Source organism: Haliotis cracherodii, unplaced genomic scaffold (genome assembly GCF_022045235.1).
Source record: "Haliotis cracherodii isolate W230 unplaced genomic scaffold, xgHalCrac1.p SCAF_15, whole genome shotgun sequence".
Lineage (NCBI taxonomy): Eukaryota > Metazoa > Mollusca > Gastropoda > Lepetellida > Haliotidae > Haliotis > Haliotis cracherodii.
The window spans coordinates 35,304,950-35,325,453 of NW_027266270.1; the positions used below are offsets into that span (position 1 = coordinate 35,304,950).

At 42.0% G+C, this 20,504-nt stretch overlaps 1 protein-coding gene across 1 annotated transcript in view; it reads right to left on the bottom strand.

The window, feature by feature from the left end:
- LOC139462560 (uncharacterized) overlaps nt 1-20,504 on the bottom strand; it is a 63,230-nt gene that overhangs the window by 7,497 nt on the left and 35,229 nt on the right. The window contains exons 5-17 of the mRNA XM_071244381.1: nt 15,343-15,503; nt 12,633-12,748; nt 11,910-12,049; nt 10,368-10,628; nt 9,642-9,687; nt 9,338-9,440; nt 8,574-8,735; nt 8,446-8,537; nt 7,792-7,876; nt 6,711-6,835; nt 5,872-6,036; nt 5,239-5,396; nt 396-4,136 (exon numbers count right to left, since the gene is read on the bottom strand). Of these exons, the coding sequence (XP_071100482.1) occupies nt 396-4,136; nt 5,239-5,396; nt 5,872-6,036; nt 6,711-6,835; nt 7,792-7,876; nt 8,446-8,537; nt 8,574-8,735; nt 9,338-9,440; nt 9,642-9,687; nt 10,368-10,628; nt 11,910-12,049; nt 12,633-12,748; nt 15,343-15,503 (5,355 nt within the window). The remainder of the gene's footprint in view (nt 1-395; nt 4,137-5,238; nt 5,397-5,871; nt 6,037-6,710; nt 6,836-7,791; nt 7,877-8,445; nt 8,538-8,573; nt 8,736-9,337; nt 9,441-9,641; nt 9,688-10,367; nt 10,629-11,909; nt 12,050-12,632; nt 12,749-15,342; nt 15,504-20,504) is intronic.

Below are 20,504 nucleotides of genomic sequence, written 5' to 3' on the forward strand. Positions count from 1 at the left end.
ACCATTTCAGTAAAATCCACAAGCACGGGTATGGTGCTGACAAACCTCTAAACATAATCAGGGCAAACTGGGATTCAAACCCACAATCAAAGGTTTCTGGCGTGCCTAAGGGACGTAACTCTGCACAGTGAATCGCAGCGCCTTAGACGCCTGGGCCACCGGTGCCCCCTGCTGGGATGTAACCCAGGTCTCTGTTGTGATTAGTGAACACTTAAAAAACTGGGCTAACCCCCACCCGAACCGAATGTTAGGAATTGATTTTATTTTCAATACCCCACAAAAAGGATTTGCTACAGGGTTGCAATCTACCTAATGGTTAATGTTATAGGCCAGAAGGAAATTCCATCTAGTCTTTGACTAACAGACTTTTGAGCCCTGAAATCTGGAATAATTACCTTGAGAGAAGACTGATTTATTTGTATTCTTGGAGTGATTGCCTTCATCTCATGAAACTTTCCTTTACGAAGACCTCCTGCTGAAGAAGGTCGCCCTGAGGGAGGCTTACGAGTCATGCTTGGACCATCAGAGCTGCCTTCAGGCCTAGGCACAGAGTTATGTTTCCTTGGTGTGTCCTTTGACAACCGCATAGACCCTCCAGCACCTCCCGCATGAAGCTCCATGTGTCTGAAAGAGTTCATCACTTTGGCCAGCTGCTTTGCCTCTTCATCAGCATCAATCATAGCCTTGACCTTTGAAGGCTCAGCACCAGCATCTATCATTGCCTTGACCTTAGACCCAAGGTTGAAATTTTCCGCATGGAACACTTTGAGTAGGTTTGGGTTAGTGTCTTGTGCATAGCTGTCAGAATGTCTTACATCATCTTTATCAGCAGTTTTGGCATGGAACATCGACTCATTATTCTTAAGTCTCCTGAGAACATTCCTGTCTGCTTCAGTCAGAGTACTACTTAAAGATTTATTATTGTTGTTTGACTTCAGCGTTGATGATAGGGAGTTCCCCGTGGCATTCAGAATTTCTTCAATAGCTTCATCTATCTCCTCATCTTCCTTTTTAGACTCAGAAAACTTTCTTTCTCGTCTTATACCTTTGGAAAGATTGTCTTCCTCCTTCGCCTCAGCTTCAATGGGTTTACCTTTCTCAGAGGATGCAGCACCTTTGGGTTCCTCCTTGAGGAGACTGAGGTTTTCTTTGCTGCCTTTCACATTTGAAGTGCTGCCTTTGATACCAGAGTTACTTGCTTTGCTCTTCACAACCGTCTTTCCTGGAACAGTTTTCTTAGATGCTGACCCAGGACTTTCTGTTTTACCTGTAGCCTTAACTCTGGCTTTTGCTGACTCATGTGTCAAAACCTCTTTTCTTATTGATCCTGATCTCCTGACTCTAGAATCAGCCGAAGTACATGAATCATTCTTTGCTTGTCTCAGAGCTTCAGCCTGTTGACTGGACAGTGACTCCCCGGCTATGATACCGAGCATCTTATTCAACTGGTCCTCTTTCACAGTCTGATCAAACCTATTGATAGCTGCCTGAACACTGTGAGACACAGATGGACTTTCAGGTATTGGAGTCAACTTACCCAACATTATCTCCTTATGGAGAGCATTTGTAAGGTCATCAAAGTCATTTGTGTAATCCTCCTCTTCTTCTGCGTTGCTGACTGCAAAAGATGTCAGATTGTCCCTGGGTGCTGGAAACACCTCTTGGGTCATGTCCAGGTTCATGGGAGGAAAACCGTCATGGCTCATCACGGGAAGAGGAATTCGGACTTCCGCAGCTGCTTTTATTTCCTGAAACCTTGGTGTGCTGGGGCTCACAGCGCCCTCAGTTCTGGCAGTGAGAAGCTTAAAGTAGTTATCTTCAGGGTTGATGACTTCAATATCAGAATCTTCGGAGTCAGAACAATACAGATGAGTTGCGACCTTCACATCGGATGTGTCATTGCAACCTGCTGCAACATGCCATCCTATGCCTGAAATGAGAACCACATCAGGTTTGGCTGCATTTGTTTTCAATGCTTCTGTTTCCAAATCCTTTTTACGCTTTCGACCAGACTTAACCCTTTTGCCAGATTTCCCACTTTTGACACGTCCATTTTCAGATTGCTCACTGGTCTTAGAATCTTGACTCTTTGCACCTCTTCGACGACCTGAACTTTGTCTTTGACCGCCTGAAACTGGTCTTTTCATTTCTTTAGTTTTCTTAGCACTTTTAACATTCCGGTTTTTCTTCAGCTTACATGTAGCATCTTTCGAAGATTTGCCAATAACGAAACCATACGATGAAGTTCCTCCTTTGGTAATGTCAGTATTGTTATGGTCATCACTTGATGTCCGTGATGTGATAACAATCTCAGGTTGTATCCAGTTCTCAAACGGATTCACTATGACCGGTGTCTGCATGACTCCAGTTGATCCTATACTGCCAGGTTCACATATCTGAGGCCGAGGATCTTTCCCCGGTAAGGAGATTCTCACAAGAGGTTCTTTGTTTTCCTGACATGGTTTAACATACCTCCAACTGTCGGACTTTCTCATATTGTTACCCTTTTCTTTGTTACTGCTCTTAACATTGAGCTGGCTATCAGATGGAGATCTAAGGCATTTCATAGGACTTTCTAAGTTTGGCACAGGTTTTGGTGTAAGCACCTTGGCAGGTTCCTGAGAACTAGATTCAGACTTGGGTTGGTTTGGTGATGAGACAGAACAGGCTGGATTAGATGTTGTGTGCACACTAGGATGTTGTGTGCTGCTAGGAACAGCAGCAGATAGCTTAGTTGAACAAGACACAGTGTTACACACAGAGTTGGACTCTTTCAAAGATGTTTTACACACAGACACTGAGGTTGAAGGAATGGACTTTGAAGGAACTGATATTGAAGATACAGAGGCTGGTGTTGTTGAAGGCGTAGCTCCAGTCTTGGATGAGGCTGTGTTTGGTTTTCTAGGAGTTACTTTAGTTTTTACAGCAGATGCCTGAACTGAGGATTGCTTTGTCTGGTTGATTGCGGTAGAATTTCCTTTGGATAAACTCCCTACGGCAGGTTTGGCAGATCCTGATCTTAAATTTATTTCTTTAGAACCAAAATTTTTCGAAATTGATGACACATTTTTGGGAATATTTTCGGAAGCTGAATTAACACTTATTGTCACTGCCTTTGTGTCAGGTGAACTGGGAGAAGGCATAACTGAACAGTTTTTACAGTCTTCTGCTGAACTTACTACTACAGAGCTGGATGTGAGAGTACTTGCTGCTCTTGATGACGTGACTCCACTGCTAGATCGCAGCGGAGAAGCATTCCTGTTCACTCTATTGCCTCGAGGTGTCTTAGTGTTTCTAACAATCTTGGGTACATTCTGAACTCCTGTGGAGGACTTAGCTGAGGGACTACCTTGAGCTTTCTTTGCAATACCACAAGAGCTACTCACTCTTTGATTACTACCCTGTTTTGTATTTGGCTGTCTTGTACTGGCACTGCTTGTGGTATTTGGCTGATTTGACTTCAGATTCGAATCTGTCACTTCACAAGTTTTATCACATCCACCACTCACAGAAGAAATTTGAACAGAATTATCACATCCTTTGAGAACATCACCATTATCGTTACCCGGCACAACACAATTATTCATATTATGATCCACACCTGTCTTGGAAATATCCTTATTTGAACCACTGCTTTTAGTTTTGGATTGCACTGCAGAATCCAAACTGTTTTGCTTATAAACTGGCTTTTTCAAAACATTTCCCGATATGCCTACGTTCTGCATTTCCGATAATTTCTCATTTGATCTTGATCTACTGGGAGTGCTGGATAAGCTCTTACTCCGAGTGACTTTATTCCGGAATCGTTCTCCGACATTATTGTTCGGACCACTGATACTGTAGCGACCAACTTTAGACAATGGGGAATGATACTCCTTGACACTTTTCCCTGTCTTGTTGAGGATGAGGATGTTGACACTGTTATCCCTGGGGGAGGAGGACAAGCTGCTGGCACTGGACGTGGGGTCGCTCCCCGAGGAGTGGAGGAGAGGGTCCTTGGGTCGACTCTCGTCTATGACAAACTCCTCCTTCAACAGCGAGCGGCTTCGCAACAACTCATAGGGGTTGCTGAGCGCAAGACGCACCTGCTCCTTTGGGATCTTGGGCAGGTCTTCATCTGACCTTGGGGAACATTCCTGCAAAGGAAAGGATGATTGACTCTCTTCATCAAGATGGGATTAACACTTTATGGGAGGTTACATCGGGTGAACTTTCTAATCAGTCAGTCAGTGTTGAGGCTTCTAAATTAATGGTACGAGCAACTGAAAACATTTGGAGCAGCATATACTTGTTAATACACCCTGTCGTTTCTGAGCACCATGCCACATATTCTTCTAAGTGTTTACTACAGAGGGAACATTGATATCTGAATTGTTTTAGAAAGCCCACATCTGATTTGCTCCTTCATACAAACTACATTTTGAATGGGCAGTGAAATCCTTCCTCCTATGGAGAGTCTGTCAGATCTTGACATGTATGGAATACTGAAAAGATCCAATAGAAATGAAATTCACACCTTTTCGAATTAAAAATTTGAGTACACATTCGACCACTACAGTTAGTTTAGCACTGTCCATGTAGGCAGATACGCATGATTTTTCACATTTATTTCAGGCTCATGAAACAATTTCCTTTATATTATTTATTCAAGCTTTGAGCATGCTACAATTATACTTCTTCTTATTATTATTATCATTTATATCACTATACAAGCATGAGAGTCATACTGATTTTACAAAATGAGAGTCAGAATTCTTGTATTTCCAGTGCTACAGCAAGAGTTCTTACACAAGCTTTGTAAAATCAGCATAACCACCGGTGAGTGTTACAACTTCTTTAACACCCATTATTTCTTATTCCCTTTGAGCTCCCCTTCAGAAAAAATACACTGACCAGGATCATTGTTTAGAAAAGCACAATTGTCAAATGACGTCAACATTCTTCAGCTATCACGTCGTTTCTAGTGTGGCATCATTCTGTGCTTACGTGAAAATAAGATTCGAATGACATCAACAACGCTGTCCTGATGACGGAAACAATACACTGGTGCACATGATTTGTTTGTTTGTTTGTTTGTTTATTCCAGCTATATGACAGCGGTCTGTAAAATACTTGAGTCCTGACCAGACAATCCAGTGATTGACATGAAGTGATTTTTACACTGGTGCACCTTATGGGTAATAATTATTATCATAGAACAACTACGGTTCCATCTAAACATCCTGGTGAGGGCCGTACCTTGGAAGAGTCCCCCTCCTTGGCAATGTGGACAAGTTTTGCATCTAGGATGCTGTAGGATTTCTGGGTGATGAAGGTTGGCGTGGGAGGCAGCACGTTGGAGGAGTTGGGATGAAGACTGATCAGCTGTGCTGGGGTCGAGCTGCGGTTTGTGTCTTCTATAGGAAACGACAAGGTGAAGCAGGAGTTCAACAAAAAACAAAAAAGCCATTCATCAATTTCAGAAATACAGCATAGAGAATCGCTATAAATATTCATATTCATATTTGGAGCTCTCAAATGGCTTTTTATCCGGTATTTTTTGTAAATATACACCATAATACATTGGAAATGTTTGTTTTTTTGTTTGATGTTAAATTGTACTCAGCAACATTCCAGCTATATGACAACTGTCTGTAAATATTCAAGTCTGGATGAAACAATCCAGTGATTGACATTATGAACATTGATCTATGCAAATGGGATAACATGCATCAACTAGTGAGTGAGCCTGACCACCTGATCCTGTTAGTCGCTGTTTACGAGAAGCATGGGTTGCTGAAGACCAATTCTAAGCCTCCATCTGTTAGTAAATGACAGACTTTGATTAGAAAGTAATGTCGTCAGTAACACATTATCATGTACTAATCTTACCTATGTCAACAAACACAGCACTGGTGGTGGTCCGAGGGGTTAGGACTTCGGGGATGGTGGTGGGGATGTTGAGATTGGTCATCTCCCGGTCAAGTGGCGTCCGTAACGGGGTCATCCTCATTTGTTCGTCCAGGTCGTACTCTTCACTGTTGGACAGTGACCTCCCTGGAGATACCAAGACAGAGATCAGAGGCAGATCTAGGATTTGACTTGGGGGTAGTGAGTGCCATGGAGTGATAGAGACACAAGGTTTCACATATTCACCCATGTGAGAATCAAACCCTGGCAGGTTGTGTGGCAAGTGAAGACTTTAGCCACTAGGCTACACCTATGCTCACCATGATGGAGACTGTTATAGCCTGAGCAACAGTAGGGCAACTTATGAACAGGCCAAAACTAAATTAAAATATTTTAAAACTTAATTTAATTTTTATACAAACATTTACAAAATGATGAAGGTGGCATTTATTTGGTATTTCCAGCAATGGACTTCCATAGAGAGAATCAAACCAAGCTGTTTCAACTAGGCAGGTCGGAGTCGGAGTTGAGTGGTGACGATCGGCTACAGCAACTGGTTACATCAAGCAGGACGAGACTTTTGAATTAGTTACTGATGGCTCATCCAGATGAACACTGTTGTGTCGAACTTTGATGTGTTGAACTTACACTTGTCTCAAAGCAAAAGCTTGTTCCGTACGTATTCCTTCTTTATTTATCATTTTTGGTTGTGTCAAACCTTGGATAACTCTAAGTATTTACATACGTCCCTTCAAGCTTTTCCTAAATCAGGATAGAAAAGACAACAGTTCATAGAAGCCATAACAAGCCACATCATTTACCTCTCCGTGGAAGATAATTATCACATGACTTTGCTAAGTCAGCGAGAATTGGTGGGATGAAAGGATCTGACCCCGTTCTGCGATGTCTTCCTCTTGTCTGCATCTCATGAGGTACGGGAGATACCCTGCAGAGGAAAGATGGTGGTGATTTGTCACACTGTCACATGTACATGTCAACAGAAACATAATATCAATATAGTATCAACATAGCATCAATATAGTATCAACATAGCATCAATATTTGCATCAATCATCTAGCATCTCAAGTGAGTGAGTGAGTTGGGTTAATGTCGCTTTGAACATTATTCCAGTTATATCACAGGATGTCAACTTGATCTGGGAGGAAAGCCCGAAGTGATGCAGGTCTTGGCCATTTACCACTTTGGTGAAACCCACGAGTATGGGTATGGTGCTGCCAAACTTGGAAATATAATCAGGGATTCAAGCCCCTTAAGATAGGATTCAGGCATGCCCAAGGGAAAGAACTCTGCAAATAGCTATGATAAGATGACTGTGATCCCAGTCTCTTCTTAGCAGCGGAAGATATATAAACATGTGTCAGTGTAAAGTATTATGTTGGGCTGAAATGATTGCTCCAATTATTGATCCATTGCAATTGTCCATGGTCAGATTACAAGTTAAAATATATAGTTAAATGGATGCTAAATAGTTGGATCATCTTCAAACTACATAAACAATGTTTTGTGAAACAAATCTTGAAAACTGGTCCCTTTCATGTATCAAAATATATGCTCTACACTGTATACTGCCTATGCATTTAACCTTCTCCTGATTCTTGTTCGATTGTTTACTTGTTTGTTTGTTAAACAGTACTCTGCAATATTCCCACTACATTGCAGTGGCCTGCAAGTAATCGAGTCTGGTCCAGACAAACCAGTGACAGAAAGCAAGGGCTACATCCAATGCCATCATGGCATGATGGCACACAATCAGCCAAGTCACCAAGTCACCAAGTCACCAAGTCACCATGTCAGCAAGCCAGAACAGCCGATCCACCTCTTTCAACAAGCTAAGGTTGGTGGGGCCCTGGAGTCCCATGTGGGCTGTTGGTGTGTCTTACCTGTTGTTCAGGACACAGAACTCCTCCTGCGTCACCTCACCCATTGACGTCGGAGTGATTCTTCTCCTGTCACTTGGAATATTTCCTGAAACAGAAAACAATAAAAATACAAACCGATTTTCATTTCTGATACTCTACCAAAAGACATGTAGGGATTTCCAAAGATCTTCCAACACATGGCGATAAAATGGGATCCATATTTCATGTTACACAGAATAAAATGAATAAATAATGAATTCCTTCAGGAGTAAGAAACCAAAACATCCTGCCAATCCACAGGTGTCAGATACGTCTAGCACAGCTTCAGTAGTATTGTGTCCATCCAATTCCCATTCAAGGCACCTAATGACAACCTAGGTACTGGGGACAACCTAGGTACTTGACATCCCATTGGATGAGAGTCTGAACAATGTTCAGGCTCAAGGGGTAGTCAGGTAGCCTCGTGGTTAAAGCATTCGCTCATCACACCAATAGCCCAGGTTCATTCCCCACATGGGTACATTTCTGGTGTTCCGGGCTGTGATATTGCAGGCATATGGGGTCTCCCGCTGAGATTGTGTCTCCCATCCCGATATTGCTGGAATATTGCTAAAAGCGGCCTAACCCCATAGTTAGTCACTCACTCACTCACATGAACTCTCAGGTACCTCTTACCCAACTTCTGAGACTTGGACCTCCTGACTCCCCCAGGCCGGACATCTTCCAGGGACCTCCTGACCCCCCCAGGCCTGACATCTTCCAGGGACCTCCTGACCCCCCCAGGCCTGACATCTTCCAGGGACCTCCGGATATCCACATCCTCTAGGGAGCTCTTCCTCCCTGTGGGAGACTGGGGGGACGCACGGTCAGGACTGGAGGGGGGACGAGATGACCCGGTCACCACCTTGGGCAGAGTCGATGTTTTGGCACTTCCTCGTAGAGTTCCAAGTCTTCTTACATTTTCCCTGGAATCAAGTTTCAACAGTTTGAAATGTTTCTGAATCCTGTTTGGCTCCACATAATACACATTACAAGTATGGATATTATTTTCTTTGATCTAAAAGGAGAGAGATAACTTTAAGTTTTCATATGTTAGTTGCCAAAGCAAACATACTCTAAGTGATATCCCCTAAGAAACAGAATCTGGAAATACACCCTACTCGTGGAATGACCAGGTAGTTGTGGGAAACAAGTGTGCTTCAGGCTGATGGCTTGGGTGATACACTGCTGCAGCGTATACAATCAAGTATATTAATCTTGTTACTCAAAACATCTACAACATGTAAGGGATCAAATTCACCATTACCGTAGCTTGTTAAACCATTAACAATAGAACAATTACTTTCAACACAAAACCTGTTATTAAATTACTGCTCATGCAAGATGTTCAAAGTGATGCAAGTCCTAGACTCTGACAAGTTTAGTGAACCCCACACGTTCAGGAATAACTAAGGGAGGCAACTCTGCACAGCAAATTGCAGCACCTCAGACAGCTGGGACACCCATGTCAACTTAAACACATAGTAACAGATGCGTCAACGCAGACACTTCTAGTATGAGGACTTACTTTGGTGTTGGTGTGAACCTTCCCGAGTCAACGTCCTTCATCATCTGTTGTTCTGCCAGCCGTGCCTTGTCAGCGTTGCTCAGACATCGACTGAACGTTGGTCCTGAGCAGAACAGATATTCCACAGTTAAACAAGACATAGTCATATTGTCATCATCTGATCTTTAATAATACTGAAATGTTAGGCTCTGAAAAGTGTCTGAGAAGATAAGAAACATCAAGCAAGAAAGATGCTCTTACACAAAGAAAGCCTCTTGGATATTAGGGTAGAACCCTTGATAGAAATTGATTACAATGTACTTACTTGACATAGGTCCAGTCTTGGATGACCTAGGTGATGTTATCAGACCCTGAATATAAAAAAAGTTCATGAAAGAGTTCTGTAACAAGAATTGTTCAAAATTATTCATTTCCTTTTCTAACTTCCAAAACATTTAAAAACAGAAAGCAAATAAAATAATATGAACCGCTGATAAAAATGACAAAAAATGAAATAGTCAAATAGGATAGGCATATTAGAGTAATCTCCCTTGCACAATAACTTATCTCTTGTATCACTTTTGTTAGACCTGCAATATTTAATCTTATGAAAACCACTCTAGATTATCAAAACAGGCAGGTCCAGCTATCTGTATTTCACGTGATATCAACATCCGAAAATGTATTACATAATAAATTATTTTATAGTTTGGTTTGGTTTGTTTGCAATTTAACGCTGCACTCAGCAATACTCCAGCTATATGATGCCGGTCTGTAATAAATCGAGTCTGGACCAGACAATGCAGGGATTGACATCATGAGCATCGATCAACGCAATTGGGATACAATGACATGCATCAACCAAGCCAGCGAGTCTGACCACCAAATCCTGTTAGTTGCCTCTTAGGACAAGCAAAGTCACCTTTTACGGCAAGCATGGGTTGTTGAAGACCTATTCTACTCCGAATCTTCACGGGTCAATTATTTTATAGACAATGTGTTCATCTACACTTTTGCCAATAGACAAATATAACAATTACCAACCCCTTACATCAAAAATAACTTCTCCCTTTCTTCTCTTCCCACAATCGTCCATTGACATGCGAGATTCTTCCCGACTCGGAGCACGGACAGGAGCCAGCGTGGTTGTCTGTTTCATGTGCGTCTGCTCCGCCCAGGCCTCCTTCAGTGTCGTCTTCATCTTCCTCGTCTTGGCCAGATCTACAGCAGTCAGTCCACGGTCATCAGTGACAGTCACATCCGCACCCCGCTCCAACAACGCCACTGCTGTCTTGTTGTGGTCGTTGTGTGCCTGTGAAACAGAGAAGACTCAACCACTCAATGAAGGAAGGTCATCATAGTGCTCAAGTAGGGTATAACCCGTTTGCCGATGCTTTGAGCAGTAACTTCTCATGTGTCAGCCTATAATGGGTCCAAAGTGACATAGGTCCTCAACACTGCCCTGGTGAAACCCAGCAGCAGAGGTATGGTGCTGACAAACCAAGGTTATGATTTGGGCAAATCTGGGATGCCAGCCCATGGCCATAATAATGACTCAGGGATGCACTCTGCATCGTTTACACCTGTTTAAGGAACATGCAACATCTATGTCAACTCAACCCAGAAAATAATCCCATACATTATGTGATTATTGCTCAGGCTAATTTATATCTGTGACTTAAAAACATTCTGTGTCTAAATCATGTAACCTCTCAGCATGCCAAGAAGGATTGTCTATTGTACTCTCATGTCTCTCTCTTGTCTCATGTCTCTCTCGTGTCTCTCATGTCTCGTGTCTCTCTCATGTCTTATGTCTCTAATGCCTCTCTCATGTCTCATGTCTCTAATGATTCTCGGGGGCACAGGTGGCCCACTCATCTAAGGCGCCACGATTCACTGTGCAGAGTTGCATCCCTTGGACACACCAGAAAACTATGATTGTGGGTTTGAATCCTGGTTCGCCCCAATTATGTTTCTAGGTTTGTCAGCACCATACCCATGCTCGTGGGTTTCAGCGAAGTGATAAACATCTGAGACCTGCATCACTTCAGGCTTTCCTCCCACATTAAGCTGACACCCCGTGATATAACTGGAATACTGTTAAAAGTGGCCTTAAACCAAATTCACTCACTCACTCACTCTCATGCCTCTCTCATATCTCATGTCTCTCCCATGTCTCATGTCTCATGTCACTCTCATGTCCCTTGGCACTCTCACGTCTCCTGGCACTCTCACGTCTCATGGCACTCTCATGTCTCATGGCACTCTCATGTCTCTTGGCACTCCCATGTCTCTTGGCACTCTCATGTCTCTCTCATGTCTCATGTCTCTCTCATGTCTCTCTCATGTCTCTCTCATGTCTGTCTCATGTCTCTCTCATGTCTCATGTCTCTGTCATGTCTCTGTCATGTCTCTCTCATGTCTCATGTCTCTCATGTCTCTCATGTCTCTCATGTCTCTCTCATGTCTCATGTCTCTCATAGTTCATGTCTGCACAGTATTTTGCAAACCTTGCTCATACCAACAATATTAATCCGTAAAACACAGAACATCATTCTTATCACACAATTGGCAACTGAAGATGATGACGCACCGTGATGTGCAGCGGAGTGAGGCCAGCGAACCCTCTGGAGTTGACCTCTGACCCCCCATCCAGCAGTGCCACCACTACATTCGTGTTGCCGGAGTGCGACGCCCAGTGGATCGGCATGAAATGACGCTTGTCACGCAGCTCTGAAGAACAATTTAAATTGTCATAATACAAGGAAAACATTCATATAGGCTTCCTCTTCTCTAAGGACTGTTATTCCTTTGCTGGAGTGGGTTTGTACACCATTCCGACAGGATATGTACAGAGGTAGAGTTTTGGGCTTTAACACTTGGTAACCTTTAACTGTATTTCAGTCATAAATCAACGGGATATCAGCTTAACATGGGAAGAAGGTGAATCTGATGCAGAAGGACATGGATGCAGTTCCAGTATTTTGTGAAATCCACAGCACGGTCTGTGGTACTGACAAACCAATGACATAATCAGTGGCAGACTTAGACTACTGGGCCACCCCAAGCCCCCCAACAATAAGAGAGAGCAAATAAACGGTTTAAAATGAAGGTTGTAGCAATACACTACTTAACACAAGGATTAGACATCTCATGCACCAGCCAACACACTCAGAAGGTTTGAATCAACCCAACACGCTATCCAAAACTTTTACATCTTCATGAACCCACACAGATATACCCATTGTTGAGAGACTTGCAATCCGTGGCGTGTGACATGTCTCCCTGAATGAGAAATGGATGTCATTCACCGTACCTAGCTCCGACCCCTCCCTGATGAGCACATCCACGAGAGACTGCGCTAGGGTGGCGCGGGAATGGGAGGCGTGGTGAAGGCAGGTCTTCTCATCACTGTCGCTGGCGTGGATGTTACTGCAAAGAGACAAAGTAAAAAAGTCAAACGTTTTAGCAAATGTCAATGTCAAGACATTAGGCATCAATTGTCAGTCAAGGACTGTTGGCCAGATGAGGTTACATGCACTCTGTTCATCTGATCAGGACAAGTTACACTCTCTGCCCCATTCCACAAAGTATCTTAGTGCTAAGACAATCTTAAACATTAACATTTACTTAAGACAGTTGTAGTGCAAACATCGCTTTCTGGAACAAACCTCTTTGATGACACTTACGCTCTAATGGCCAGGTGATAATCCTTACGTAATGTTAGTCACATGATAACACTTAGGCTCTGTTAGCCAGACGGTGACACTTATGCTCTGTTAGACAGATAAAACTTAGGCTCTGTTAGCCAGATGGTGACACTTACACTCTGTTGGCCAGATGATGACACTTACGGTCTATTGGCCAAATGGTGACACTTACTCAGTTAGCTAGATGATGACACTTACTTTCTGTTAGCCAGATGGTGACACTTACGCTCTGTTAGCCAGATGGTGACACTTACACTCTGTTGGCCAGATGATGACACTTACGGTCTATTGGCCAAACGGTGACACTTACTCAGTTAGCTAGATGATGACACTTACTTTCTGTTAGCCAGATGGTGACACTTACGCTCTGTTAGCCAGATGGTGACACTTACACTCTATTGGCCAGACGATGACACTTACGCTCTGTTACCCAGATGGTGACACTTACGCTCTGTTAGCCAGATGATGACACTTACGGTCTATTGGCCAAATGGTGACACTTACTCAGTTAGCTAGATGATGACACTTACTTTCTGTTAGCCAGATGGTGACACTTACGCTCTGTTAGCCAGATGGTGACACTTACACTCTGTTGGCCAGATGATGACACTTACGGTCTATTGGCCAAACGGTGACACTTACTCAGTTAGCTAGATGATGACACTTACTTTCTGTTAGCCAGATGGTGACACTTACGCTCTGTTAGCCAGATGGTGACACTTACGCTCTATTGGCCAGACGATGACACTTACGCTCTGTTACCCAGATGGTGACACTTACGCTCTGTTAGACAGATGGTGACACTTAGGCTCTATTGGCCAAATGGTGACACTTACTCAGTTAGCTAGATGATGACACTTACTTTCTGTTAGCCAGATGGTGACACTTACGCTCTGTTAGCCAGATGGTGACACTTACACTCTGTTACCCAGATGATGACACTTACGGTCTATTGGCCAAACGGTGACACTTACTCAGTTAGCTAGATGATGACACTTACTTTCTGTTAGCCAGATGGTGACACTTACGCTCTGTTAGCCAGATGGTGACACTTACACTCTATTGGCCAGACGATGACACTTACGCTCTGTTACCCAGATGATGACACTTACGTTCTGTTAGACAGATGGTGACACTTAGGCTCTATTGGCCAGATGGTGACACTTACGCTCTGTTAGCCAGATGATGACACTTACGTTCTGTTAGACAGATGGTGACACTTAGGCTCTATTGGCCAGATGGTGACACTTATGCTCTGTTAGCCAGATGGTGACACTTTCGCTCTGTTAGCCAGATGGTGACACCTATGCTCTGTTAGCCAGATGGTGACACTTACGCTCTGTTAGCCAGATGGTGACACTTACGCTCTGTTAGCCAGATGGTGACACTTACACTCTATTGGCCAGACGATGACACTTACGCTCTGTTACCCAGATGGTGACACTTACGCTCTGTTAGACAGATGGTGACACTTAGGCTCTATTGGCCAAATGGTGACACTTACTCAGTTAGCTAGATGATGACACTTACTTTCTGTTAGCCAGATGGTGACACTTACGCTCTGTTAGCCAGATGGTGACACTTACACTCTGTTACCCAGATGATGACACTTACGTTCTGTTAGACAGATGGTGACACTTAGGCTCTATTGGCCAGATGATGACACTTACTTTCTGTTAGCCAGATGGTGACACTTACGCTCTGTTAGCCAGATGGTGACACCTATGCTCTGTTAGCCAGATGGTGACACTTACGCTCTGTTAGCCAGATGGTGACACTTACGCTCTGTTAGCCAGATGGTGACACTTATGCTCTGTTAGCCAGATGGTGTCACTTACGCTCTGTTAGCCAGATGGTGACACTTACGCTCTGTTAGCCAGATGGTGACACTTACGCTCTGTTAGCCAGATGGTGACACCTATGCTCTGTTAGCCAGCTGGTGACAACTTACGCTCTGTTAGCCAGACGGTGATACTTATGCTCTGTTAGCCAGATGGTGACACTTACGCTCTGTTAGCCAGATGGTGACAACTTACGCTCTGTTAGCCAGACGGTGATACTTATGCTCTGTTAGCCAGATGGTGACACTTACGCTCTGTTAGCCAGATGGTGACACTTACGCTCTGTTAGCCAGATGATGACAATTATGTTCTTTTAGCCAGATGACGACGCTAATGCTCTGTTAGCCAGATGGTGACACTTATGCTCTGTTAGCCAGATGGTGACACTTACGCTCTGTTAGCCAGATGATGACACTTACGCTCTGTTAGCCAGATGGTGACGCTTACGCTCTGTTAGCCAGATGGTGACACTTACGCTCTATTGGCCAGTAGCTCCTGTATGACCTCCACTGGATTGTAGGACCGATTCAGCTGCAATGACAACCTCTCAAACAGCTGGCTGTCCCTTGTGGCCAGCAACAGGGGAGTTAACCCTTCAGCATTCTGGCAGTTGATATCCTTCACTTTGTTCTCCCGCTACAAATGTAGATAAACAACTAAATTCAAAACAGGACACATTAGTCCCTGTAGGGATTACAAGTTAGAACAGGTCCCCAACAACCTATGCTTGTCATCCAAGGCAAATAAATCAATCAAGTGGTAAGACTTGATAGACTGACACACGAGAGAAGGTGCTCATAATATCAGTCACTGGTTTGTCTGGTCCAGATTGCATTATTGAGAAGCAGCTGACTTATACCTGGAATACTGCTAATTGCAGCATAAAAAAAACAATAAAAAGAAACAAACAAACAAAGATTTGTTTACCATGTATATTATTTCTTTAATTATGGCAATTAACAAATTGTCAACAGACAATTGAAAACTGTTGCCATGGTGCCCACTGTATCCTGGTCACACCTGAACAAGTCTATTCTCTGTTTGGCATCATAATTTTATCATGAACTTGGGTTGCACACTTTGCAATTTGTAACTTCTTAAATGTCCTTAGACCATGATAAATATTATTATTACCCCAGTCACTGAATCAGTGTGCACTTGATTTTAATTCTCAGCTCCCTGGGGAGTAATCAACCCAAGCAACCAGTGAGGCTGAAGTGGTAGTTGTCAGCACAAGTACTATGTGCCCCAGGTACAGTTAAGGATACAGAAATGTACCCTAGCCAAAAGCAGACAACGACCCCTTCAGCACCAGTGAGGTTATGGAAGGTTAACAGTCAGCCATTCACTGCTGGATGAGTGAGTGAGTGAGTGAGTTGGGTTTAACGCTGCTTAACAGTATTCAAGTTATATCAGGGCGTGTCAGCTTAATGTGGGAGGAAAGCCCGAAGTGATGCAGGTCTCTGACATTTACCACTTCAGTGAAACCCACGAGCTCGGGTATGGTGCTGACAAACCTAGAAACATAATTTGGGCGAACCAAGATTCGAACCTACAATCATAGTTTTCTGGCGTGCCCAAGGGATGCAACTCTGCACAGCAAATCGTGGCACCTTAGACAACAGGGCCACCCTTGCCCCCCACTGCTGGGTGAACAGAGTGACAAATCTAACCTGGATCTTCAAGGGGTTATACATGTATATCAGAATTATTATCAGTTTACAGATAATGACACATTCATATGATCACTGCTACACCTGTTTGGAGTCTAGTATTGACAAGAGTATTTATAACTATCCAACTCAGTTTCAGTTCCTGTTTGTATTTTCAAATTTACTATGATTAAACATCAGCAAATTTGCTTTGTGTCCTCGCATAACTAGAAGTGTTTTGAGTACAAGCCAGTCACAATCAAGAACAAAACCCCCTCAGCATTATGTGATCATATTCCTAGATTCCCTGATAGCATAATGATTCTTTAACCACATCTAGTAGATCCTCAAGTCATAACACGATGGGTCCAAAAATAGCAGCTACTCAAATCTATCACCTGTAAAGGAACCATATCTGATAACCTTAAGCAGAAGAAGGAGCCCCACTGGCTATTTTTCTCCTGACAATGGATTTATTGACAAGCTGCCACAGTCAATGATTGATTGGAATAAACGATGGTGCCCAGATCGATTGATATGCCTTGGACACACCTGGGTAGTTTTGTGTGGAGTCATGGGGAATTTTGCAGTGAGCCTACAGGTGTCAAATGTCAATGTCATATGTAGCTGTTATGGTTTGGGAAGTAATTAAAAAGGTAACAAAAAATAAAATTCAGGATATTTTAAAAAAAATATGATGAAGCAGAAATCCAGTATGTGGGTTTCCTGTACTTTGTGTGAAATCCTGTGAGATCTGTCATTTCTGTAGCAAGACCAATATAACCTCTTGTTTACAGATTCTGTTGATTTGATTGTTTTTATTACTTGACACATTGTTTTCTGGCATGTTTGGTGATCTCTTGTACATAAGTCAAAGCACAATAAACACAATTTTCTTTATCCTTTTAGGATTTAGAATTCCTGTTTTATTTCATTTTATGTTTATTGAACCAACAAATGCATGTTAGATCGTGAAATTTCTGAACAAATCATTTGTGGACATTCTGTACCTGATTTTAAAAGTTATAAGATGATTAGGCCGATACTTTTAGATATAACAATTTTTAGGGATGGTTGCAAAAGAAACAACTGCACAAAATTGTAAAAATAGGTAATTTTTTTAGATAAGATTCAAATTTGTAAAATTCAATTATGTGTCAGAAAAGATCAAATTCACTTTAAGAGGCTCTTCAATATAATTCAGCAGTCTAAGGGTTAAAGTTTGTTTAAGTAAGAGTATGCAAATTCACAGAAAGAACAACTAAAATGAATTGAATGGTGTAAGGGGGTTTGGGGTTTATTTCCTATACTCTTAGAATAAATGTTTCAATTTTTGACAAAAATTGCTTACAAAGAGATTATTTTCAATCAATCACAGCATTTTATATCATATTTATTCATGTTTCTTTTCAAAATTTGTTATGCTTGTCCTTAAACAAAGAAAAGCATTCCAATTAGAACAGTTAGAAGACATCTGTTGACATTAATTACTGAACAATGTATGTCAACAGCAGACACGGAGGAAACTGTATCACAAAAGATAAACAATACTCAGGTGACTACGTGAAGTTCCATCCTGTAGTACACAAGTAACACTCATCAATATATATGTCCTGAATTATCTCATTCAGAAGTAAAGCTTTATTGCAGTAATCATTTAAATCAGTTTTTTGTTACATGAGCAAGGCATATACATGAGCATTCATAATGAACTGCATGTGGCATATACTACTCAAAAGAAGTTAAGGATCAGCAGATTCTTTCAAATTACTATTGTTAATCTGTAATGGCATGAAAGATAAACTATAGTAATAGAAAAGATTTGGGTGATCCTTAACTTCTTTTGAGTAGTATATATGTATATATTTTATATATGACGAAAATATATTCAATAACTAAAAAAAAGAGCTGTTACACAAGTAACTCTGTAATCAGGGTTTTACCTTGACTTACAAAATTAGGAGTCTGGGGGACCTCCTATAATTTATTTGAAGGATCTTTGCAGGCATTATGAGGGTCCTTTAAAGTAATGGAATGGTGTAGTGTACGTTTAGATAATTACTTAACAGCCTGGAATGAATCAGTGATCATGTGGACAGTGGTCATGATTGATGGGTGAAATAACAGACACCCATATATGCTCTTAATGTCCTGTAGATACAATGAATATCATTGGGCGTCCATCAGGAAGCAGTATATTTCTGTCCTCTGCGTCCATTCTCCACATGTTTGAGTACTGGACAAACATTTGTGTGTCGCAAAAAACCCTGTGTAAGTTTCACTTATTGGTTCTCATTATCTGCTAATGACAGATTAACAATAGTATTACGAAAGATTCTCTGTTCTTAACTTCTTTTGAGTAATATACATTACAAATTAATAATCTTTTAAAATCAACAAAGCCCATTAGCTTACGTACTGTAGTTATATTGCAGTATCATTACATTCAAACTCCTGAACAATGGTCATAAATCCACAAAGACATAGCAGCGTTGCCCCCAATGACACTATCAGCTCTCTCTGACAGCAGTCCATTGACAAAATTTATTAGTCTGGTGATATTGACGCACGTCAAGAGAGTAACGAGGGATATTGACAGGTGTATATTGCCAGGTAATCCAGCTCATGAACATAAGACCCACACTGCCGCCACTATCACAGGCTCCGGACCCACATGGTGAACTAACATTAATACTGGACTGTAAATCAAATATCACCAGTGGGTAACTTATCATGTGCTGTTTCATGCAGACTGAGGACTTCTTTTATACCAGGATGGACCAGAAAACAGACAATGTCGGGTCCTTAAATAAACATATTCCTTGTATACAAGGTGCTAAATCAAAATCTCACGAGCAGGATGTCACAATGCAACGACACAAAAAACTATGACTCTAATGTTCCTAATTTTGTCTAAATAACGTACATAAGGCCTGGCATTCTCAAAATGGGGACAAAACTCACATAAAAATATTTTTTCTTAGTTCCAGTTTATAATGTCCACATACCCGTACCTATGGACCTAAAAGCTTGCGCAAAGTACTACATTATTATCTGTTCAATGGATTTTCATTCTCAGCTCCCTGAGGTGTATATGGTTCGCACTGCCTGTGAGCCACTAGAGGGTTAAGAGTCACATTACAATTTCATCCTACCGGGTACCCATTAACTGCTGGGTGAACAGAGGCATATTTCAAACAAAGGATCTGGCCTGAGGAGACACCAGATGTGTAACTGCAGTAACCATATCTCTATATACAGTTTGACCCCTGAAGATCCGGGATAGGTCTAGGATAGAATAGGTCTGCAGCAACCCATGCTTGCCATAAAAGGCAACTACCGTATTCGATGTAATAAGCGCCCAGGGCGCTATCAAAATTAGAAATAGGGGGCACTTATTAGAATATAATTTTGGTGAGAAAAAAAAGAGTTGAACGATCGTAAATTTTGTGGTTTATGCTGACAGCCTGAAATGATACAGAAGAAAAGTCGTATTATACAGGACAGATATATTTTGCAGAATTTAATTGCCCATAATTAAGGGTGCATATAACACACAAGTGTGTATTATACACAAATAAATACGTCTTGTGTACATTGATCAATTGGAAGGGGTGCTAATTGGGATTGTTCACTAGCCAATATATTAGCAAATATCGCCATGGGCGCCTATTAAATCGATTACGGTATGTTTGTCGCAAGAGGCGACATAGGCTTGTGTCAGGTAGATCTCATGTTGGGACCATAGTTTCAGACTTGTCTAGGGCCTTACCTTCTGCAGTAAATTTTAGTCTCAACTAAAATGTCACAAAGCTGCAGGGGTTTTTTTTAAATGAGGGCCTGAAGTATTTAGTCAGGACCTGCAAGTTTGAAGTTTGTGGGTCCTTGTGGCCGCCTGGCATCTTATTAATTTTGATTTATTAGAAGATATCTGAATATGTTGCCTTTTGAGCCACGTTTGCTGAATAAGTCTGGTCCGTATTGC